The sequence below is a fragment of the Poeciliopsis prolifica genome, unplaced genomic scaffold, assembly GCF_027474105.1.
Source record: "Poeciliopsis prolifica strain line A6 unplaced genomic scaffold, Auburn_PproV2 SCAFFOLD001, whole genome shotgun sequence".
Lineage (NCBI taxonomy): Eukaryota > Metazoa > Chordata > Actinopteri > Cyprinodontiformes > Poeciliidae > Poeciliopsis > Poeciliopsis prolifica.
The window spans coordinates 3,457,369-3,480,473 of record NW_026562376.1 but is presented as its reverse complement, the minus strand read 5'-3'; the positions used below and the strand labels follow the sequence as shown (position 1 = coordinate 3,480,473).

The 23,105-nt window shown below is 38.6% G+C and overlaps 3 protein-coding genes across 3 annotated transcripts in view; 2 read left to right on the top strand and 1 right to left on the bottom strand.

Moving 5' to 3' along the window:
• cmip (c-Maf inducing protein) overlaps positions 1 to 9,535 on the top strand; it is a 36,963-nt gene extending 27,428 nt beyond the window's left edge. Inside the window, exons 12-22 of the mRNA XM_055027206.1 lie at positions 728 to 793; positions 2,512 to 2,538; positions 2,622 to 2,670; positions 2,747 to 2,854; positions 3,272 to 3,388; positions 3,727 to 3,867; positions 4,083 to 4,130; positions 4,218 to 4,364; positions 4,450 to 4,555; positions 4,631 to 4,701; positions 4,887 to 9,535. Of these exons, the coding sequence (XP_054883181.1) occupies positions 728 to 793; positions 2,512 to 2,538; positions 2,622 to 2,670; positions 2,747 to 2,854; positions 3,272 to 3,388; positions 3,727 to 3,867; positions 4,083 to 4,130; positions 4,218 to 4,364; positions 4,450 to 4,555; positions 4,631 to 4,701; positions 4,887 to 4,940 (934 nt within the window). The 3' untranslated portion in view covers positions 4,941 to 9,535. The remainder of the gene's footprint in view (positions 1 to 727; positions 794 to 2,511; positions 2,539 to 2,621; positions 2,671 to 2,746; positions 2,855 to 3,271; positions 3,389 to 3,726; positions 3,868 to 4,082; positions 4,131 to 4,217; positions 4,365 to 4,449; positions 4,556 to 4,630; positions 4,702 to 4,886) is intronic.
• Positions 9,536 to 9,968: 433 nt separating this feature from the next.
• On the bottom strand, positions 9,969 to 19,530 carry utp4 (UTP4 small subunit processome component). Its single transcript, XM_055027220.1, has 17 exons — positions 19,448 to 19,530; positions 18,608 to 18,772; positions 18,344 to 18,532; positions 18,142 to 18,226; positions 17,694 to 17,783; positions 17,393 to 17,604; positions 16,111 to 16,282; positions 15,886 to 15,977; positions 15,047 to 15,143; positions 14,330 to 14,394; positions 13,614 to 13,736; positions 12,809 to 12,965; positions 12,110 to 12,216; positions 11,934 to 12,029; positions 11,676 to 11,861; positions 10,921 to 11,031; positions 9,969 to 10,161 (listed from the first exon to the last, which is right to left on the bottom strand). The coding sequence occupies exons 2-17, from the start codon at positions 18,764 to 18,766 to the stop codon at positions 10,045 to 10,047; spliced, it is 2,058 nt and encodes a 685-aa protein (XP_054883195.1). The 5' UTR covers positions 18,767 to 18,772; positions 19,448 to 19,530; the 3' UTR covers positions 9,969 to 10,044.
• A 34-nt stretch (positions 19,531 to 19,564) lies between these two features.
• chtf8 (CTF8, chromosome transmission fidelity factor 8 homolog (S. cerevisiae)) lies at positions 19,565 to 21,719 on the top strand. Its single transcript, XM_055036779.1, has 3 exons — positions 19,565 to 19,667; positions 20,549 to 20,672; positions 21,313 to 21,719. Exons 1-3 carry the CDS (start codon positions 19,648 to 19,650, stop codon positions 21,574 to 21,576), a joined length of 408 nt encoding a protein of 135 aa, XP_054892754.1. The 5' UTR covers positions 19,565 to 19,647; the 3' UTR covers positions 21,577 to 21,719.
• Positions 21,720 to 23,105: the final 1,386 nt, after the last annotated feature.

The window sequence follows — 23,105 nt, the reverse complement described above, 5'->3', positions numbered from 1 at the left end:
CTGATTCACTCCCATTAGAGATCAGCTCTGATTTTTGTCTATTTAGACGTGAACTGAGGGCTTTGTTTAACCCCCTGTCTTATCTTCTACATAAAACATTCACACTTATAATTTTACATGTGAGCCCATCAGAAAGTTCTGACCTTCTGGGGTCATAATTATTTTTATTGTGGCGCATACTGACCAATCAGAGCAGTTCTGTCTTTAGAGTAAAAAGCTCATTTTAAACTCCTGCTTTATTTTGTAAACGTTTAAGGTGAACTGAACACTGAGCTGTTAAATTGCCATTATGTTAAAATTTCTCATCTACACACTAAACACACACACACGAACTAAGCGCTTCCTTTTAGTGATAAATGCTTTCAACAAACCAGTCAGTGTCCCAGTTAGAGGAAGGTGAGTGAGCCCCCGACTGGCTGATCGCTGCTGATTACAGGGTGAAAGTGGAGCGGCGGCGGGGCGTAGACCCAGCGACTAATCTGCCAGGCTTAAAAAGCAACAGTGTTTGTCGGGTTGTAGCATTTGTGACAAAGCTGGAGTTACTTAGTCTGTGTAATCTGAGGCTTCAAGAGCTTCTGTTACATCAGCACAACTGTTAATCTGCGTCATCGCAGCGCTGCTCGGGTTTCACTTTCTGCTGTCTTTTTTTTTCTTTTTTTTACGCCACGGGCCTCTTTGCATTGTCCTCATGGGTTTCTTGCTTTTCTTTTGTGATTTTTTTTTTTAGGTCGGACTACGATGACTGGAGACCGGCTCTGGCCAGTCTGCTGCAGCCCATCCCGTTCCCCAAAGAGTGAGTGCTTCTATCCTCACTTGCTGCTCTCACCCAGAAAGATTCACACCTCAGGAGTCAAAAACTTAAAATAAGCAAAGAGACGCTTCTGTTTGCTTTCACTTCACTATTTAAAATTAAGTAAACAAGCAACTTGTAGAACCACCTTTTAGAAGAAATGACTCTCCTGGACTTTCATTAGGCCATTAAAAAACCTTGCCTCTTGTTTCCAGCCATTTTGCAATTCTGTTTTCAAATGAAGTCAAACAATCGAACCTCCTCTACCGTGCTAGTAACTCATGCTAGGTGTTTATGTCGTGTTTCATGGCTGTGCTGTAGGGTTGACAGAACTATTTAGTTAGTGGAACTAATGTTTAGGTTCAGTGATTTAGGTTTAGTGCAACTGTTCCAAGAGGCTCCTGCGGGGGCCGGCTTCCTGACGTAGGTGTGTGAAGCAGCGGTCCCAGCCTTCCTGCCCCCAGAGAGCCTGCTGTTATTGGGCAGAATCAGCCCAGGGCTGTTGTTGCATGGCCCACTCAGAGCTTCATTAGGGTTCGCTGGTGAACATTTTGTTGTTTCTCCAATGCTGGGATGCACCTGCTTCTCACCTGCACCACTGCTGCCCCATTTGCGCCTTAGGCATTGTTGGGCAGGGCAACAACCTGACAATAGAATGAGTCATCTTCGCCATGCACAAGGAGAGGGTTGATTTCTCTGACTGAGTGGCTGAGACAACAAAAAGCCAATAGTTAGTATGTTAAACATAAAGGTCCATGATAGGAAAAAAACTGGGTTGGAGCAAAAGTTCTCCTCAAATGGAACATGCAGCTGGTTTCAAAACACTTTCTGGAAAAATGTAATTTGGAAAAAAATAGAGATGTTTGGCAGTGATGCACAGAAGCAAGCTGTTGTTCATGGTGGAGGAAAACTCCTGGTCGGGGCAGCTTGCAGTCAATGCCAGAGTAATAAATTCAAACACAGCATCAAATCTACAATAGAATAAGTCTCAAATGATTAATCATAATTAATTTATTACTCCAATAATCGTCAGCTAGTTCAGTAATTGATTAATCGTTAACTGGAGTTTTTTGTGTGTCTTTTTTCTCTTTCATAGTCTATTGAGGGCTTTGGTAGAGTGTTAAAAGTTTGAATTTCAAACAAGAAAATCTGGTTTTCTGCAAGAAAACTAAGTCTTCAACAATTAATCAGATTAATTGTGATTATTCAATTATTGAAATAGTTGTCGACTAAACTGCAGAGCTTTTATTTTGCATTTTAGCCCATGAATGTTTATTTTTATAATTTAAAAACATTTAATTAATTATTTACATTGTTTTATGTATTTTAAATATTTTCTAACATAAATTTATGATTGAATAAAAAAATCATGTCAATTTCTGTGATTAATCGATTGCTAAAATAATCAGTAGCTGCAGCCCTACAGTAGAATGTCTAAAAAGTAAAAAAAAATCAAGAGGTTACAATGGCCTAGTTAAAGCCCAGAAATCAGCCTGTTTCAAGTGCTGCAAGTTGACAGCAGCTCAGACTGCAATAACAAAGAGATACAGAACCTTTCACTAATTTCCTCTAGAGGACAATTAACTCTCAGCAGTCGGAAAATATAACGAGCTTGTTGCCCTCCTGAAACCTGTGAACTTGTGTCATCAGCGTCTCATCACTGCAGCTGAAACAAAAAACTTTCCTGTTCCTCACATCTGTCTCTGTTCTCCTCCCTGCAGAGCTCTGGCTCATGCCAAATTCACAAAGTAAGTATCGGAAAGTAACAATGTATGCAAAGCCAAGTCGGTGGCTTCATCTCGGCCTGACGCTTGTTCCTCTGTCTGCACAGGGAGCTGAAATACGTCATCCAGAGGTTTGCAGAGGATCCCAGGCAGGAGGTGAGTGGCTGCTCCTCTGTCTGAGAGACAACGGAGGAGGAAAGAATGGCAACATTTGTGTTTCTCTGGCCTCCAGGTTCACTCCTGCCTGCTCAGCGTGCGCTCGGGTAAAGATGGCTGGTTCCAGCTCTACACCCCTGGGGGAGTGGCCTGCGATGACGACGGCGAGCTGTTTGCTAGCATGGTGAGGTCATTACTCCAAAGGCTAAAAACGAATGCTAATATTAGCGTTATAAATCCTCTTTTGTTTTATATTTTTAGCACTACAACAGACCAGGATTCTGTGTCTTTAATAAAGCTTGAATTAAATTGGATAACATCTTTGCAGACTCCACACATCCTGGACACAAACTGTTTAGACTTTTTAGATCAGCGCTAAAGAACGCGAGTTACTAAAACCTCCTGCCACAGAGACAACACAAATACATTTACATATTTATTGGTTTTGTCTGATGTTCATATTAATGTTTTTATTAAGAGCAAAGGAGAACCAAGTCCAAATTCCTTGTTTGTGTGCACAAATCTGGCAAATATGGAAGCTATATCCATGTTATTGTTGATGTTTTCCCATTGAAATGAGTCAATCTCCTCTCTTCTGCAGGTCCACATTTTAATGGGTTCCTGCTACAAAACAAAGAAGTTCCTCCTCTCTCTGGCTGAGAACAAGTTGGGTCCCTGCATGCTGCTGGCCCTGCGAGGGAACCAGACCATGGTCGAGGTCAGAATACAATTTTTACACTTTTTTAGACACTTACACTCCAGATGAATGCTGAAATTCCCTACTCAACCTTTAACCTCCTGTTATGGTCATGGAAGTTGGGTGATTGAATGCTGTCAATATTGATTTGGCTGAAATTCTGCAACTAAATGTTGCCTTTTTTTTTTTTTTACTTCTTTTTAAAATCAGATTTGCTCTTTTTGACCTGGTAAAATTTGTCTCTTTTCTTTGAAAATCCACCAGAATCTTTTTTTTTTCTCAGTGTGTCTGCCTGAAAGCATTGAAACCTCCTGAGACAAATGCCATTAGTTTTACAGATTTTGTCTTTGTGTTCTCAGATTTTGTGTCTGATGCTGGAGTACAACATCATCGACAACAAAGACACGCAGCTGCAGATCATCTCCACTCTGCAGAGCACGCAGGTGGGCTTCCGCATGTACGAGCAGCTCTGCGACCGTCAGCGGGAGCTGAAGGAGCTGGTGAGTTTCTCCTCTGAAAGCTGCATGTTTTTAGTAATTAAATTAGGGGAAGCTAAGTATGCTAACTGTTTTCAAAGTTAGGTAAAGCACTAAACAAAAGATTTGCTTTGCTATTAGCAGATTAGTGTGCTTTCTATTGGTTTTCTGTGCTTTAAAAATGAAACTGGTCCTGTGTGTACCGTACAACTCCAACTTTTTGTTTTTGTTCTCTTCAGCAAAGAAAAGGCGGCCCCACACGGCTGACTCTGCCCTCCAAGTCCACGGTTAGTTCACCCTCGGTCTGTTAAATAAACTCTCCTTTCTGGCTGGCAGATAATAAGAACGTTTGCTTCATCTCTTCCTCGCTGCAGGATGCAGATCTGGCCCGCCTCCTGAGTTCAGGCTCTTTCGGGAACTTGGAGAACTTGAGCCTGGCCTTCACCAACGTCACCAGTGCCTGTGCGGAGCAGCTCATCAAGCTGCCGTCACTCAAACAGCTCAACCTCTGGTCCACTCAGGTCTGCAGTCACTACGACGCAAAACAAACCAGAGGCGGACGAAGCCGTGAAATGACTCACCTGTGGTTTGTTTTGTGCTCCGCAGTTCGGGGATGCAGGACTGAGGTTGTTATCCGAGCATCTGGCCTGCCTTCAGGTCCTGAACCTGTGTGAGACGCCGGTCACCGACGCAGGCCTGCTGGCTCTGAGCTGTAAGAGATCGCTGGCTGATAAATCTTCTGATACGTTGGCAGCCATAGCTGATGGAGCTGCTTTTTGTTTTTCAGCCATGAAGAGCCTGTGCAGCCTGAACATGAACAGCACCAAGCTCACAGCCGACACGTACGAAGACCTCAAGGTAACTCCAGGCAGCTGGAGCAGAAGTTACATGTGGAGTACTCCAAGGTTCAATCCTTGGAACCCCTCTTATTTAATATCTACTTGCTCTCTAACGTTGAACTGCCTTGATGCTTAAATGTACTTTACTAATAAACTTAGTAATGTAACAATCAGCAGATTTTAAGTCTTGTTTTCTCTCTGCAGGCCAAACTGCCCAACCTGAAGGATGTTGATGTCCGGTACACGGAGGCCTGGTGATCCGCCACAGTCTCCTGCCCCATCCATGGTCACACACACACACACACACACACACACACACACACACACACACACACACACACACACACACACACACACACACACACACACACACACGCTCACACGCACACACACACACACACACACACGCACACACACACACACACACAGACCCCACCATCAGCTGCACCGACCAGAACCTCAGCGCCGCGCCGCCTGCCAGCTATGGAGGAGATTTCTTCAGCTTCAACCACTTCAGGGTGCAGCCGTGAAGGAAAGGTCAACATTTCTCCGTTGACGTTTCATCCCTCCTCTCTTCTACCCTTTTTTAAGGATTTGTTTTAGTCAGACTGCACAAGGATCACACCCATTTTATCCGTCCTTGGCCCTACATGGTCTCTGAGTTTTGAGGCTCCCTGTGATGAACGCTGGAGACGTTCAGGTGTTGTGTCCGAAACCGTTTTCTCTCTAAGATGAGTTCCTCCCACCAGTTCTGACCTGATGTCCCGTCAATAACCTCACGTTGCATTCAAGTACATCTCGTATTCTAGATTATCTAGATTAAAATGAATCTAAAATCAAATGATCAAACTTTAATATCATGAAATATCACCAGACTTAAGCAGCACTTTCTAAATGTTTATCATGCATTTGTTTTATTAATAATAATTCAAACGATGAAAACAGAAATTAAATTTTGTAAAATGTAGCTACAAAAAAAAACCCATTACATTACCAAAAAAAAGTATTTTAAACGTTATTTTCAAAAGATACTTTAAATCTTGAAGCCATGACTCAAATTTATTGAATATGATTATATTGGAAAGGGTCAGGTTTGAGTTTTGTATCCAGAAGTTCATATTATCATGTTGAATTTAATTTTATTACATTTATCTAATAAAATTATGCATGACACTGTTGATATCTGACCAGATCTGGAGGGACAGTGTCCCCTGCCGGCCGCCATCTAGGACCACCCATGGTCCAGATGATCTTCAGCCCCTGAATAATTCTGCTTCAGGATCTTTTGTCCAGGTCACAAAAATGTATAATTTAGAAACTTGGCATGTAATTCTGGATCAAGGTTATAGGCCAAGCCATGAAGAAAAGACAGCTTTTCTCTAAATTATTACACCACCATGGGGCATTCATGTCCACTCCTAAAACAGCATCTAAAGAAATAATACTAAATTTATTTAACAGAAATTAGTTTTTTATCTATGAATATAATAATGCTAAACTGTTGCACTTTTAGCTTCAGTTGTATTGAGATAAAATTACAGTATGGCTGAGCGATATGGCCAAAAATAAAATCAATTTTTTTTTACATCAATTCCAATTTTTGATATTAATAGTTCTTTGTCTCACTTTTTTTAAAAATAACAAATAACAGAAAATATTTTCTATCATCTCTTCTGTGACTTGTGCAACTGAGTATTGGAGCCAGGCTATAAAAATGTATTGTTTAATTTTGAGAATATAGTCAGAATATTAGCAGAATAAAGACAAAATTTTACCACAAGTTATAAAAGTTTTAATGAGGAAAAAATCTTTGGGTTATCAAAATCTAATGTAACCAGTTCAGCAAGTATTTCCTCGAGACAGACAGTTCTTTGCACAATCATTTCAAAGTTCTGCTGCTGATAATAATTTGATAACTTCACAAGACGCCCACCATTCCTTATAAGTTTTTGTATAGGAGTTATAAAATGACTACTTTCTTCTAACATTAGGACTTTATTATGGCTATAGCATTGATTTATTGTCATATTACTTTCTTTATTATTATACAATGGTGTTCTTGTAATATTATGGCTTTATTCTAGTAAATAGATATAGCAATTTTTAGCTTGGCCATAAGTTCAAAATCTAAATAAATTGAAGCTTTTAAACGCTTGTCAAAACAAGATGGCGGCCGCGGGTACACCAACATTAAAATCCAGATTTTTCCAAAAATGTAATTTTCGAAAATTGAAAGATCTATTAATTGATTACATTTGATCTAGAACCGCCTCTGGTGTAGATTTAATGGTGTTGAATTTGCGTCTACTGGGAGAGAAAGTCATTTTGCAGCGAAAACTTTGCTCGACACAATAGCCGTTAGCCTCCTGACCGATTCATAATGTAGCTCCCTGAACGGACCGACACAACTCTGTCGGAGCCGGGACCTTTCAGTTTTTCCTAGAAAAAAACCTACTAATGTCCGTCACACGGAAAAAAAGAAAACTGAGTTTTTTATGATCTTGAACGTATTTTTCCAGATTTGGAAGTGGACGCGTTCGTGTTCCGCTTGTTTTCAGGAGGGAAAACATGGCGGCTGCTGTTTCTTTTCTTTTCTTCATTTGTATCCGGACGAAAGAGGAAAACCACTAAACTCCGAGTGACGTCATCTTGAGTCATCTAGGACATTTTTTGGCTCTGGAAACAAACTATGGTAGAACAATTTTGCCAAAAAAAACCTCTACATCCAACCAACTTCTGTCGACACTGTTCCGACTATGAAGAGAGAAAACGATCCGGACGGATTCATTTGTGTACATATTGGATCGGAGCAGTTGTTTGCTACATTCCCTCGGAACCAACGTTTGGAACTTTTTGTTCCCCTCCGGTATCAAATACACGTCAGAGGTGCTCTGACTGGTTAATTTATTGGCGTCGACCTGCCGACCTCTCCCACAGGACAGGACGTCTTGTTTCCTATTTATTTGGTGCCATCGAGGCTGTCTGTATCGACCCGTAACGGTCCGAAAGGTTCGGGTCCGGTTGTCCTGTACATACCGGTGTACATAATCGTCTTTTTGGAGTCCCTTTCCTTCTCCATCCCACTTTTTTCTTCTCTAAGCCTGATTTCAGCTGCAGGCTTGTGTTGCCTTCATCTTAACGTTTGTTTGTGGTTGTTTTCCTTGTTTTATTTTTTCACACAAAGTGCACTGTAATCATAAAAAAGGAAATGTTTTTCATGCATATTATTTTAACGGTTTCTCCTCTGATGATTTAATCACTTTAATCAGAGTCTTGTTTCCTGTGTTGTTGCTCGAGTTTAAGTTTCTTTTTTTGTTTTTGCACGTATGCGTTGCTGCATCATCTATTTTTTTTTTGTAATTTATATATGTAAAAGTTTGTAAAATCTGATAAAAGGGGGGTTTGATCACTTATCTCCCGAAAACGAACGACTGAAACGGAGGGATTTGATCCCCCAAAAAGGCCAGTTCAAGGGGGGATGATGAAAGCCGATCTGACCGTAGCTGAGCTTTATTTGTTTAAATGTGGCCATTTTTTATATAAAACAATAATAATAATAATAATGCACATATTTCTCGTTTTTCTTAAAGAATGTTGTTCAGATAATCATATCAGAGGAGGGACCCAGTGGTTCCGCATTAGCAGCTCGAATTTTACTGCTTTAGTTCATTCTTTAATACTTTTTCAATTTTATTGGAGCAGTTTATGAGAGGGAGATGAAGAAAATAATGTTTATTTAATTCATTTGTTGATGGAGCCAGGAGACGGTTAGGTTGAAAGATTTAAAAACACGCAACAAAAGTATCCTTTTTACGCAGCTTTAAATGCAACATTTCATGTAATGTGAGGGTTTAAAACAAAGTGGAAATGAGTTTGTGATTTTCTGTTTCAATGTGGAGAAAAAAATTATTTAAAATCACGCAAATCTACAACGTTGTGACCAGCAGGGGGTGCTGATTCTCCAGGAACGAGCGCTTAAAACACAGAGGGGAATCGGTTGAAGTAAGGAGTCATAATCAATAAATTAGAATATTCACTCCAGCAACTCCATAATTATAGACTATTTGCACACAGATTAACATTTTCAAGCTTTTATTTGTGTTGATTATGATGACCTTTCTACTCAGCTAATGGAAACACATCGAACAAATGCAAACCAACAAATTTAAAACAAAAATATGCAGTTAATATAACATGGTTTAAAGTTATCTTAGAAATCTGATGAGGTCATATTTCAATTCATTGAATATTACTTTAAGATGATTTCCCAGCATGACAGACATTTGAATGCTGCACTTTCTCACCAAACTGGCTCCTGGTTTTGGTTCCCAACATGCAGGCGTGAGCCGGATCTCCCAGAACCGCTCCTGTAAACAAGTGGGCCCTTCTGGGGCGTAGCGTGTCCAGGTTTCAGTGTTTAATGGCTGAATACAGGCTTTTCTCTCCTGTTTTGTCTCTGTATCCTGTGGAGCTTTGTCCTCATTTCTTCTGCCATCTGTTTTTTTTCTTTTTTAAATTTTTAATTATTATTGTAGGCAATCTGTCAAGTTTCTACACACGTCTGTGTCAAATCTTATCATATTGTGAGGAAGCAGCCACATGTGGCACAACCTGAAAAATAAGTCTGAACGTTTTTTGTTTGCAGCTGGAAAAGTGGCGCCCATTTCTCTCTTTTTCACTCGCATTGATCTGCTTTTCCTGCTGGGTTATTATTACTGTTATCAATTATTATTATTGCTGCTGCTGCTGCTCTGTGGCTGTTGTAATAAAAATACAAAGGCTCTTTGAACGGAAAAATAACTATGATGTGAAATAATTTCAATCAAAAATAAAATGTCTGTGAATATGTTTCAGCTGACTGAGTCATGTGGGGGTTTTCTTATTAGGATTTTAGGAATAAATTAAATGTCTTTTGCAAAAACAATGCAAAAATTAGACAAAATTTAAACATTTCTTTTTTCTTTTTAGAAGAGCAAATACCAGAAACTGAAATACTTTTTGTTCAAAGAAAAATCTCAAAAGTACTGTTGTGGTTTTTGCATATTAAACATTTTTTTAATCTACATTTTCTTATTTCCCCCTTTTTAAGAACAGAACTAAATTAACAGTTGAATTTAGGCGACAGCAACCAGTTATGTATCGAAAGTAATTCAGTCTACAGTAATTACTGACATTGTGGAAGTTATCCACAGGTCCCATTTTTCTTCAGTTTTAGAATGGAGGTTTTTGCGTGTATTTGACCCTTCTGAGCCACCGTACTCGGATACATTAACGCACACAGATGGCTGGTTTTCAGTTTTTACTTTATCAAAACATCTCCAACAAACTGGAGACATCGCTGCGATCATGACTTCATCACTGTTTAGGTAGCAAACTTCTTCTGCCGGACAGGAGCGGGGAGCTGAGACACGATGTCCACCAGGGGGCGCTCCACCACAACCAGAGACAGATCCTCCAGCAGGTTCACAGACAGCAGGTGCTGAGGGAAAAAAACAACAACGTTCAATCTGTGGAAAAGGTTTGTGAACCAATACAAATGTTTAGCAATATTTATAATTTGTCTTCTACATCATCGTCTTAGGGGCATTGGAGACAGAAAAAAGTAATTTTCTGCCAGAAAACTATACATTTTGGGTTTGAAAAGTACAAAATTTGCTGGAAAAAAACTCAAATTTTGAGGCTCATCACTAAAAGTTTCTAGAAAAAAACTTTAAAATTCAAGTTTGAAAGTCAAACATTTACTTGAAAAACTTTAAAGAGTAAAAAATGTTAGACTTTTGAAACTCAGAAAATCAAAAAAAGTAACAATTTTGACAATTTCAAGACTAATATAAAAATTTGAGTTTCTTCTGAAAAATGTCAAATCTTAGCAGATTGACAAATTTAGAATTTTTTAAGCTTTTTATATATGCCAGAAAATCTCTACATACAAAGAGCATTATAAATAAAATCTATTATGAATTTCTGAGATCTATCTCAGAAATATTTACTTTTCAAACTTTAAATTTCCATGTTTCGTCTAGCAAATTTCTTCGATTAATTTAAACATTTCTGAGTTGTCTTTCTGTCAAAATGTGAATTTTCCAAACCCAGAAATGTTCTCCTTTTTGTATCTAAAATGGCCCTAACATGCAGTTGCAGTTTTCTGATTATTTTGCAGCAAAATGTTTTTAATTTAAACATTTTCAGCCCAGACTGCTGAGCTTCAAACAATTTTAAATCTGCGTGAAGGTTTTACCTGGAAGTTCTTGCAGATCTTGAAGGCGTGGCTTTCTCTAAGCCTCTGTGGCTGAGGAAGACTCCGGAGGATCGTCTGATTATAGAACTTTGACGTTGCTTCAGGAAGAGGCTGTGCACATAAAACAGTAAGGTGACCAATTATGGTTCCCTGAACAGGGTCGAAAAGGTCAAGTCACACAAAACATTTGCCTTAATTTTTGCACAAAATTATTCTTGAATGAGATTTTAACGGTTTTAGGGCACCTTGTGCTTTAAAATACAAATAAGCTGCTGCTGGCCACGCCCCAACTCAACGTTTACACTCAGAAGTGGAAGTTGCTGTTAACAGATGAGCAATTATACAACCATACGCCTTTGAAAAGCAATAATTGTGCCTCCTGCACAATCAACAAGAATCCAGTAAGTGGTTTCTGGAGGATAAGTCAACGGGAAAATACTTGCGTTTTCCACGTACAGTGGTAAAAACAGCTGACCAAATGTGCTGGAACTCAGATTGGGTTGCTAGGTAACGATCAGGAGGTTTTTAAACAGCTCATATTCCTGCAGCTACTGAAAAAGTGAGAAATGGTGCAACTTTGGTCCCCAATCGAACCGAGTCTACTGACTATCAGACATAAAACATCCTTAATGCCAAAAACGGCTCTTTTAATTGTTTACACTGATTTTAGGCCCAAACTTAAGTAGAAAAACAGACAAAATGTGAATTTTCCATAACCAGTTCTGGAAGAGTTGTGATCGGGTGGCTTTGCGTACCAAACTCTGGTCGATGATGCAGAACATGAACACGTCGTGCAGCATGATGTGTGCCGGGTTGTTGGGGTTAAAGGAGATGCAGGTGATGGGCGTGTCGCGCTGCAGCCACAGCGGATGCAGGCCTTGCCTCTGCAGCTGCCGGCTCCACTCGCTGTACTCCTTCTGCTTCAGGGAGAACTCAAAGATCTGCAAACCAACGACACAAAGTCAGCAGGTTCCATCCTCTGGGTGAAACAGAAACGTCGCAGAGGCGCCCACCTGCTGGTCGGCGTGAACGGAGACGAGGTTGCCGCTGGTTGGGTGGATGGAGACGGCTGTGGGGCAGGAACTGTAGGCCGGGACCGAGCAGTGCAGCTGCAAACCACAAACAGATTCTGTTTCCTGCCGCTGCTCTGCTCCAGGATGTCCAAACAAAAGCAAACATATGAGCTCACCTTCATCTTTCGAAGGTTGAAGACGTGGATCTCGCGGTCTGTGTTTGCCGTCGCGAGCCACTGACCGTCTTCGCTGGGAGACAGGATGTGGACAGGCTGTTTGGAGCCTGGAAACATTAAGAATATTTACTAGAAATGGTTCAAAACGTGACAAAATGAAACATTTCTGCAAGGTTTCAGTTTATTAGGGCTGAAACAATTAATCAGGATAATTGTGATTAATTGATTATTCAAATAATTGTCAACTAATGTAGTAATCAATTGATAATCAACTTGACTTAAAAAAGAGAACAAAACACTTTGTCAACAGATTAGTTCTATACTGCATTAAGGCGGAAAAGATTAATTGAAATAATCGTCAACTTGATTAATTGTTAACTGGAGTACGAAAACTCAAAAAAGGCCAATTGCTGAAAAAGCAACATCCAGAGAAATTATTAAACCCAAACTGTATAGATTTTGTATTTAAGATGAAAATACTTTTATCTGTAATTACATTTTACCCCAAACTCATCAAATGCCAGTTTCAGAATCATCTTGTTTAAAGTTGTTAATGCATTTTAGGCAATAAAATGTTTATTTTCTTCTTTGTTGATTTACAGGATTACCTCAGCAGTTAACCAATCAGAAGTTTCTGATGCTATGACATCATCGTCTGCCTCTGAGAAGCGAACCAAACAAACCTCCAGCGAAACTCACCAGACTTGTGTTTGAGGGTGTGAAGGTATTTACAGTCCATCTGGTCGAGAGCGACGACGACGACGGAGGAAAGGCTGGAAGAGGCGAACAGCCTGCAGGAGTCCGAGGAGAAGCAGAGCTGATGCACCGACTTCAGCTCCCTGGGCAGCTTGGACACCTGCATGGAGGACGAGACGATGAAACAGGAGACGAGTCTCTGGAATGGTTCTACATGCTGCGCTTTAAATATCAGGATGACTGCAATTCTAGTGTTCAACTATCAAAGTACGCCGCTCATTCCAGCTGTGACTTTTGCTATCAATTCTCTTTTTAATTAAAATATTTAGTTTTTGCTTCATTGAATTACATTGAGGAAATCCCTGTAAGCTATAAACTCCATTCAAAGGTTAAACAAGTCATCAGGCTTTTACTCGGCTTCGAGTGAAGCAGCTTGTTGCCGTCTGCTGCAGGTCTTCTAAAATTGAGATTTAAGTTTCGTGCAATATTTTACAATTTTACAATGCAATCATTCTACAGCTGCTAGAGTGCGCCCTCTAGTGACAGATGCTATTCAACTTTTACTGTTTTTTCACAAACAAACCTCTGTTGTTTTTACAAATTTCACTCTACAGAAATGGTTTATGCATCAAGACGAAGCCACAGGTGTTCGCTCTGAGGAAATATAAGAAGCCTTGCTGTGGGTTTTGCCATATAAAATAGTTTCAGTCTTTCTGTTCAGTCAAATTTGTCCTCCAAAGTAAAGAAAGAAGCAAAGAAATCCTGCTCCTTGTTTGGCTTTTTGCTGATGAAAATGTGGTTTCCTCACCTTCTGGATGCTGACGTTGTTGCTGCAGAGCTGCAGCCTGTAGAGACGAACGGCGGCGACGGTGGCGTACGCTAACCAGCTTCCACACGGAGACAACGCGCTGCAGCAGATATGGTCCTGGCCCTGCAGGGGGCAGCAAACACAACAGTCACTTCAAGTTTGATAACTTGTGATGTTACACACAGAGAAAACTCCAACAGAACCAGAGCCAGTCACCACAAACCAGGGCCCAATTGTTGATTTAATTACTTTTGGAGCAGATAAAAAAAACACAGATATCTGATATTCCAATTTACTGAATCCGTCTCTATTCATGTTTTCCTGTTTTGTAAAAAAGTAAAAAAACAGGGAATTAGTACAGATTAAAAACAAAAATTGTAGTTATATTTCGTTGTAGAGTTGACCTGAAGTCAATAAGACACTCTAGTCAAAACGGATAGCGGTTCTGGGCGTGGTGACATCACTCTGAACTATGGAAACCCAAATGGTTCAATGGTATAAAAATCCAGATTTTTCAAAAATGATTAAAAAAAAATCAATTTATCACCCAATTAAAACTGATTAAATAAATAAATTGATCCTAAAATATTTGGCAAACGTGAGGATGTCACGCTTTTCCTTCAGAATAAAACCATTGAGATGAAAAGCTGGAACCAGTCAAACCATTTCAACATCTGGAGCCCAGCGGGTTACCGTGGCAACGGTCCTCTGCCTACCTTTGACTTCAGCTGGATCAGTTTCTCTGGTTTCCTTTGCACAGTCAGACTCTCTCCAGGTGTTCCTGCCAAGACGCAGTACAGAGCGGAATCACTTTAAGGACAAACCAAAATAAAAATATCACAATAATAATTACAAATTCTTTTTTTAATGATTACAAATTGTGATTTTTAGGTATTAAAATACTTAAAATCAGGGAACTTACCCCAATTACAACATTATTTACAGCTTAATTTCTGCTACATGCTAAAGGTGACCTATTACACTTCCTTTAACAAGTTGTTTATGGGATTCTGGTTCCTTAGTGACGACCAGAACTCTGCTGGGGTTGCTAGGTAACGGGCTGGAATTTGCTGGGGTTGCTAGGTAACAGGGCAGCGCCTGCTGATTTGTGTCCTGACATTTTTAAGGTTTTTGAAACAACTAATTCTTCAGATATCGGAAAAAAAAAAAAAAAAACATGAACTTATTGCAGTAAAACAACTGTTTGTTTTTTTTAAGGAGTTTTCAGAAGCAGTAGAAACACAAATGGAAGAACAAATTCAAAACAAATGCAAAATGTGAATTTTTCATAAAAGGTCTCCTTTAAAACCAAACAATAACATCTTTTTTCCCAGATAAACTGTAAATTGTTTGTTAAATTTTGACGTTTTTGTTTGAGGTTTGTTTAATTCTGCAATATTACTGTATGATTCGGTTGAATGCGTTTTTCTGACCGTTTCTGTCGCTCTCTCCAAGCCTCCAAAGCTCCAAATGACCCGGGAACTGGAAGAGCAGGAGTCCAGCTTTCTTTGCACAACTAACAAGGTTTCGCTACAACAGAGAGGATGCAGGTTATTTCCAACCAACAGCATTTATTCTACAAAGTTATGTGAAAATATTAAGACATGATCTAAAAAAGTCAGTTTTTTGTTTACATATTTAGACATGTGGATATTTAATATCAACAACATAAATTAAAAAAAATACATTAAGGTTTTAAAAAAAACAATAAAAATGCAGTTTCTGATGAAGTAGTAAATTAGAATATCTCAGCATCATGTGATTAAATACCATAACATAGGGATTTAAACCATTTTTTTCCTGTTTAAGCATTAAATATTTAGCTTGTTGCGATCCTGACACTTGAGGAAAGAGAAAACATGGCAAAATCCACTCAGAAAGAAGCTGTGCTGAGGGATTTAAGAAAACCTGAAATGAAATCATGACCAAGTCAAGCCGTCCAAGTTAGTCATCCTGGAAGCCGACCGCAAGATGCTACATAAAGTCTTCAAAAACCACTAAATATCTTCAGTGTTGAGATGTCTGAATCTATTCATAAATATTTAAAAAGGGAGTCCAATTTCTTTCATGAGGACAGATTCATGCTCATAAATGTTCCTGCATTCGCCCAATTATTAAACATGTTTCTGAAAACGTCCTCTTATTTTTCATTCAACATCATCTGTGCGTTCTCTTTGCTCGCAGACGATGTTTCTGCCTCCTGGAAGTGAGGGATTGTTTTTTATTTCATATTCGTCTCACACACAGTAAGTTTTAGGATTTCTGGTCTCACATGTGGGAAAGCAATTTTACGAAGCGCAGACTCCTGGGTGTTCTTCTCCACTTTGTCCAGCAGGGGTCTCATCACCAACTGGGTGTCCATACCTGAAACGAACCAATCAGTTCATCTTTAAGCTTTAAAAATATTTTCATTTTATTCTCCAATAGATCAAGGGAGACAAAAACCTCAATGCAAAGTAAATATGACACTCAGACGTAGCAGCGAATCAACTCTGACCTCCAGAAACCACGGCCGTGTCGGTGTGAACCAGCGCCCTGACGTCATGCGAATGGTTCTTAAAGGTTCTGGTCTGGACCCAGTGCTTGTCCTGCTGTCCCACAGTGGAGGAGATGAACTGGAACTGGACAGTGGTTCCCTCAGATGTCCCGGCAATCACACTGCTCTCATCCTGTCAAACACACCATTTCTTTACCTTTTTATTCGGATAGTGATATTTACATTTCTTGTGATAAATTAAATAAATACAGAACTGTAGATATGACTTAAGTTAATAAAGAAATAACCAATCAGTTTACATTCAACATTTGCTCTTCTTCTTCTGTCTCTATCTGTTTTATGCTTGTAAAAACAGAAATGAAGAATATAAAAACAACCGCAGATCAAGTTGGCTAGGTCTGGACCATATGGTTGAAAAATATATTACAATACTAATTATGACACTAGTCAATAATTATAATAATTTGGTAATTATTTGCTTTAAATATTTGAATTTTTGCCAAACTGGTGGCGTGACCTTTACTCTTTTATACAGTTTTATCTTCATGCCGTTATTTTTTATTTTTAAGCAGTTATTAGGCAGAACCTGAAACTGCTGCTGGGCAAGTTACTCAACAGTTCGTAGCTAGGTAACCAAAGAGCGAGAGTCACTTTATTCCACATAGAGGTTAAGAGGCTAAAAACTTTCCTCTGACTACATCTCCCAAAATGCTGTTTTTTTTTCTAGAAAATAACTGAGATTAATCTGAAAATTTCTGAGTTTCCAAGCAAATTGTCGACTCGTCACACTTCAAATTTTATTTTTATCTAAAAAATTTTGAGTTCTTTTCCAGCAAATGTTGTACTTTTCAAACTCAGAAACTTCTAAGGTTTTTTTAGGTTTTTTTAAAGAAAATTTCTGACATTGATCAAAAAAATTAGATATTTTTTTCCCCAGCAAATTGACTGACATTAGCCTCAGAATGTGAGAATATTTCTAGAAAATGTTGGGCTTTTCAAACTCAAAAATGTTCTTGCTTTTTGTAGAAAAATACTGAGATTAATCATTTTCTGATTTTCAAATGCAGTTTTTTCTAGAAAATTATGAACTTTTAGAATTCCAAAATTTTTTAGAAAATGTTTAGCTTTTCAAACTCAGAAATTGTCTTAAGTTTGATCTTCAAATTTCTGAGTTGTTTCTTGGAAATGAACTTTTTTTCTATCTTCTATGGTCCTAATACAACGTTGTACATATTTACTAACATCCAATTCCAACATGCTTTACTTGTCTTGGGTTTCCTACCCGTGAAACGGCCAGAACCAGGACATCCCACTTAGTGACCACATGGGTTCTGATCAGAGTTCCAGTCAACCCGTCCCAGATCTGGACCTTTCCTGCAGAATCGCCGCTGATGATGGTGTGGTCGTTCAGAAAGGCGACGCTCCAGACCACCACCTCCCGGCTCTTTGAGGCTCCGACGCCTCGGTCCACCAGCAGCCTGTGAGTGGCATGGCCTGCAGTCAGAACCAAACAGGAGGAAATAACAGACCCAGAACCCAACAACTGAGCAGACTTTGTAAGGATCGTTTCAGGATGAAGTTACCTGTTTCCGAGTCAAAGATTCTGATCATATCCATCATTCCTGCAGCTATCTGAGCACCAGACGGATGCCAGGACAGCGATATGATCCGACCTGAAGGATTAAAATTTGGTCTGATTTTTCTGATCGATCAAACTGTGACTCAGTGAGTCAGTTTTATTTTATCATGCAATTAATTGATTTATTACTTACTATGACAGGACTGTTCACTATTACATAACATAATTTATTACTTGTTATAGTGTTGTACATAGCAGGAGATGTGTAAACTAATCAATCAATTCAATAAATTTAACATTTAGACTTTGACTAAACCATTACAAATTATATTTTTCTAGCCATTCAGAGAGGAACTTTCTTTCTACAGTGCTTTGCATCACTGTTTTCTCTTTCTAAGTCTTTACAAAGAAATACAGTTTGTAATTTGTTAGTGTGCCGTTTAAAGACTCACCTTTCTGTCTGCTCAGGTTCCTCTGAAACTGAATCCTGTCCTCCAGGACCTCAAACATCTTCACAGTCCCATCTTCACAGCCAGCCTGTCAGAGAAAATAGATCTGGATCAGTTAAACACAAAACTTAAATCTAACTGTGTCACAATAGCACATTTTAATTTTAATTTATCATGCGATTAATTGATTAATTGAATTACGCACCGCCAGCAGCGTCCCCTGGCTGTTGCCGCTGATTGTCCAGATTGGTCCTCCGTAGGCCTCGATGCTGTATCGGGGCCTCAGGTTCTCCAGGTCATACTCTAGGATCTCCCCGTCCAAACCGGCGCTGAACAAACGACAGCCGACCCAGCAAAGCGCCTCGATGGAACGCCCTTCCCGCCCGGCGATGACCTGAGCATCGACAGATCCGGGAATCTGTTCAGCTGAACTCAGAAACTTCTAAGGTTTTTGTTTTTTATCCTTTACCTTCTCCTGGAAGTAGTTGTCAGCAAAGTTAAAGATCTCCACGGCGCCATCTGCTCGGGCCACGGCCAGCCGCTCTGTGTGGCTGTTGAAGGCCATGGACCGGATGGCGCTGGGCATGTAGTCAAAGAATCGGACTCTGTGCACCTTAAACTCCCCCATTTGGATCTGGGACAGACAAAAAAACACAAAAATATGAAGAAACTTAATAGCCAGTTCAACAGTCCTTAAACATTAAAGCTATTAGGTATTTTCTCTGTATCTCAGAGAATATACTTTAAAATAAAGGCCAGATATTTGCCGATATTTGTGTGGAGTTTTAAACTGATGTCAGTTAAAAAACAAAATCTAATCATTAAAAAAAGATTTAAACCTCCCAAAATATAACTAAAACATTCGATGACATCTTTTTAGTTCTTAATGTAGACAAGTACTTTCTGAAACGTTTTAAAACCTAAACTGCCAAACAATAATTCCTTAAATCTTAATAACGTTTGAAGGAACATAATATTTACAAATAAAACCTTTCATATTCTCATTAAAAGTCTGCGATTAAAATTTTAGTATTATTTACAGATTCGATTAAAAGTCAGCTGAAGTTATCATTTTTAATTAATATTATCAGAACTTTTAATGGGACAAATGCATCATGGAGCCGCTTAGTTGACTGTAAAATCCTGTTTAAATCTAAAGAAAGCGGAAAAAAATAACAGTTAGCTCCAAATGCTAACGATAACTGAAGCGATCTGTCGTTTAAAAGCGCTAAAACGCTTCCTAACTCAAGTACAACAAGTTAAAAACTTTCTAAAACTCTCATTTTACTTTGTTTTCAGTCAAACTCACCTTAGATTCAACGCTGCACGTTTCAAAACATCGGGAACCACGTTGACGATGACCCGGAGCCGGAAGTCCAGGGGGACGTGCGTCATCGCGTAACCTGCACGCATCACTTTCCGGTTGGCGGGAAGTGAACGTAAACAGAACAGTTCGGACTCGCTGAACAGTCGTCTCGGCTTTGTTTTATGCGGATTTAAAGACGCAGGATGGTTCAGATATTCATACGGTAAGAACGGCAATATTTATAATTTTATTTCACAGAAGTGTTTCGTATTTTTAGCGGATAATATTCCAAAAGAGCCACAATATCAGCAGCAGGTTTAGAATTGAAAAAAGTAGTAAAATATGGACATCGGGGTTTATTTGTGAGTCATAAAATTAATCATAAAAGTTTATTTACTTCCCTCTAAAGTTGTTAAAATATATTTTTTAACAAGTGCTCCTCAAATAACGTTCCGATGTATGAGCTGCAGGCGAAAACATTTTAATTTTAATTAAATTTAATGTTATGAACCTTATTTATTACCCCCTAATTTAGATGAAATTCACAAAATATCATTTTAATCTATAAGATAATATAATCTATAAATCTATTTAATCTATAAAATAATGTAATATTATATAAATAATATAATATTAATAAATAATAGTAGTTCTGAAACCATCTCATTAGATAGCAAATAAAAATAGAATCAGTTAATTTTATTTATTTTATTTTACTTTTGATTTTCTGTTTACACCATCATTTTCTTTAGTTCATTGGTAATTTCGCTGTTATTATTTTGTATGTTTTCCAACAGCTGATTAGCTGGGATGCCTGCAGTGCCTTGTGAAAGTATTTAAACCCCTTGAATTGATCCAGGTTTCATTTTTATTCTAATTCTATGTGACAGACCTAATCTACTTTGTATTGTTCTATCTCTTAAAGTCACAGAAAATTTCTGTGACTGTGATCATAAAACATCTCATGAGATTTTCATGAGAAATAAACATGTAAACATTCCCCCTCTCTCCTGTTTTTCTCTATGAAGAATTTGCTCTGTTTGCAGAAGTAATGACAGAACTTCCTGTTTAACCAGACCTTACCGTGTGTTTGCGCTCCTGCAGGGGCAGCGTGGACGGCAGCAGCCCTCCAGAGTGGCTGCTGGTGGAGCTGCAGGGAGAGATGATGTCCAGACACAACTCTGGTCTGGCGGGTAACGTGATGGGAGACCTGCTCTACACCAAGGAGGTGGAGATCCTTCACACCCAATGACACCATCCACTCACAATCAAGATCAGATGCTTATTTTAACTGGGCTAAACAATCAATAGTGATGAATTCACTAGTTTAGTAATTTATTGATTATTAACGGGAGAATAAAGTCAATTTGCTTCAAGGAAAACATAATCAGATCAAAAATTAAACCAAACATGGACAAAAAATATATGCAATTTGCATTAAATTTTTTTTTAAAGAGCAAACTTTTCTTGTTTTACATGAAAGTATTCCTATTTACTAAATGAAATAGCATTTAAGTAAATAAATCTTAGCAAAAATAAAAAATTTTTTTTTACAACTATCTTTAAATTTAGTATCAGAGTTAATTGTCCTGCAAACGTTTTTTTTTTTTTCCTTCCACAAATGTCTCCAAGACTTTTCAATTGTGAATTGAAACTATCTATTCAGTTCAGTTATTGTTTTTATTTTTAAGGTGTGGTGCTGGAAAAGTTTGAAAACTTACCTTGAAAAGTTGTTGAATTTTACTCTGGTGAAAAGTGAACAGAAACCTACAAACATTTTCACTTGACGAAAAAAAAAAAAGAAAAACATCCACAGTTGTGTGTTTTAGTCTCTCAACTTTCTGTGCTGTTTGTCTTTTGTCCACCAGGGGGTGCCGGTGCTGGTCGTAGGACATCACATTCTCTACGGGAAGCAGGTCAAACTGGAGAAACCCTTCGCTGTCCTCACCAAACACTGCGGACATTCACGGGACACTGATGCTGCCGGTCACGTTAGCATGGAAACGGACCAGCAAGAACCTTCCTCATCCTCTTCCTCCACGTCCTACTCGGTGTCGGCTCTCATTAAACGGAAACTGATCTTTAAGACTCGCCCCAAACCCATCATCACAAATGTTCCCAAGAAAGTATAGAAGGACGATTACTGGCCGGTCCAAACGGGTCAGAGGCTGGTTCTGTGTTTTAAAGTGCTGCTTTGTGACGTTTTTCTCCTTTGTTTGGATTGAAATGTTTTTCTCCCCCATTCCTAACGTAATTAAATGATATCTAAACTGCAGGAGCGGTTTTGATTGTTGCCTTCTAATCTGTTCAGTAATTTCTTTTTTTTGCTTCAATCCAGTTTATTTAAATTAAGCACATTTATTTACAGCTCTGATAAAGTTGTGTCAAAACTACACCGAGGCTGAAACGATTAAATGGATTAATCATCATGAATTGATTATTGAAATAATTCCCAAACAATTTAGTAATCGATTAATCATTAACTGGAATATTCAGACTCAAACACATTTGTAAATATGTTTTAGCTTTACCCAGTTCACATTTACTAAAGGCATGCTGTGTTACTGCAATTTACGTTCTCATTATATTTGTTGGTTTTTTGCATGTTTTATTGTACTTCTAATATCATAAAAAGACAAGTGGTTGAATTAAAAAAATCTGGGTTTATCCACTTAATCAGTTAATCATCAGAATAAAACCGTAATAATCTAAAATAAACTGATAACTCTAGGTTTTAAGAAAAGGATAATAAAACAGTAGGTATAAATAAGTGCAGCAGTTAGAAACAAACATCTTTCAATGAGGATTTTTGTTCTTAATCAGATAAAAATTGTGCTCAGATTACATGTGAGTATTTTTCAGCTACAAAACATGAATTTATTTTAAGGCATTTTACACATTTTTATCTATTCCCTATAAAATTTGAATCAATCTCTAATTTGACAATCTGTTCAAGTCACAGTGTTTAAAATAAGTCTGGACTTCAGAGCAAAACCACTATCTGACCAGCAGGGGGCAGCAGCGACAAACCGAATAAAAGTTCAGGTTTAATCAAAAAACCATAAGTTTACTGACAAACATTCAGGGTCTTCCTCTGCTGCAGCAGCAACATGAATACTCGTGGCTTATAGTGCGTGTTTGATGAAGGCGTTTCCACACATAAAAAAAAAATGGCCGCCTGTCAGAGGCCCCCATGACTGAATGGACCAATTCATTGAGCAGCTCACTGATTAACACTTCGCAAACCTCTAAACTTGCTTTCCAAAGTCAAAAACCATGAATTTAGTGGAATGGTTCCCAATGGTGGGGAAGGGTGCCGTCTTTGGGTCCTGAAATGGCAAACAGAAGGTCCAGAGATTAAAATTATCCGCTGGAGTTCAACTAAATTTCAAAATGAATATGTAGAAAAGTGTGAAAAACTGTCAAGGATTGTTATTTTGAAGCGAGATCCAAAAGTAGGAAACAACCAGGTGGTCTGGCTTCTAGTGCAAATCTCTCAGTGCACTTGAAATAAAACAAAACTAACTGGCAAGTAACTTTTCAGCAAAATACTGGAGCTTGGTTCAGGAAAATAATTCCTTCATGTTGATTTGAAAAGAGTGCTTATTAACATGTTATAATGTGGGGAAAATGTCTTATGGAATGTGTTATTTGTTTGATG

Bases quoted from the DNA above. Each gene is read 5' to 3' on its own strand.
- utp4 (XM_055027220.1), bottom strand. From the start codon at position 18,766: ATGGGGGAGTTTAAGGTGCACAGAGTCCGATTCTTTGACTACATGCCC. The intron at 15,978-16,110 runs GTCAGAGTTGAT...GGTTCGTTTCAG, and splicing joins CACGGCCGTGGTTTCTGGAG to GTATGGACACCCAGTTGGTG. The intron at 12,966-13,613 runs GTGAGGAAACCA...TCCTCCATGCAG, and splicing joins ACAACGTCAGCATCCAGAAG to GTGTCCAAGCTGCCCAGGGA.
- chtf8 (XM_055036779.1), top strand. From the start codon at position 19,648: ATGGTTCAGATATTCATACG. The intron at 19,668-20,548 runs GTAAGAACGGCA...GCGCTCCTGCAG, and splicing joins ATGGTTCAGATATTCATACG to GGGCAGCGTGGACGGCAGCA. The intron at 20,673-21,312 runs GTGGAGATCCTT...TTTGTCCACCAG, and splicing joins ACCTGCTCTACACCAAGGAG to GGGGTGCCGGTGCTGGTCGT.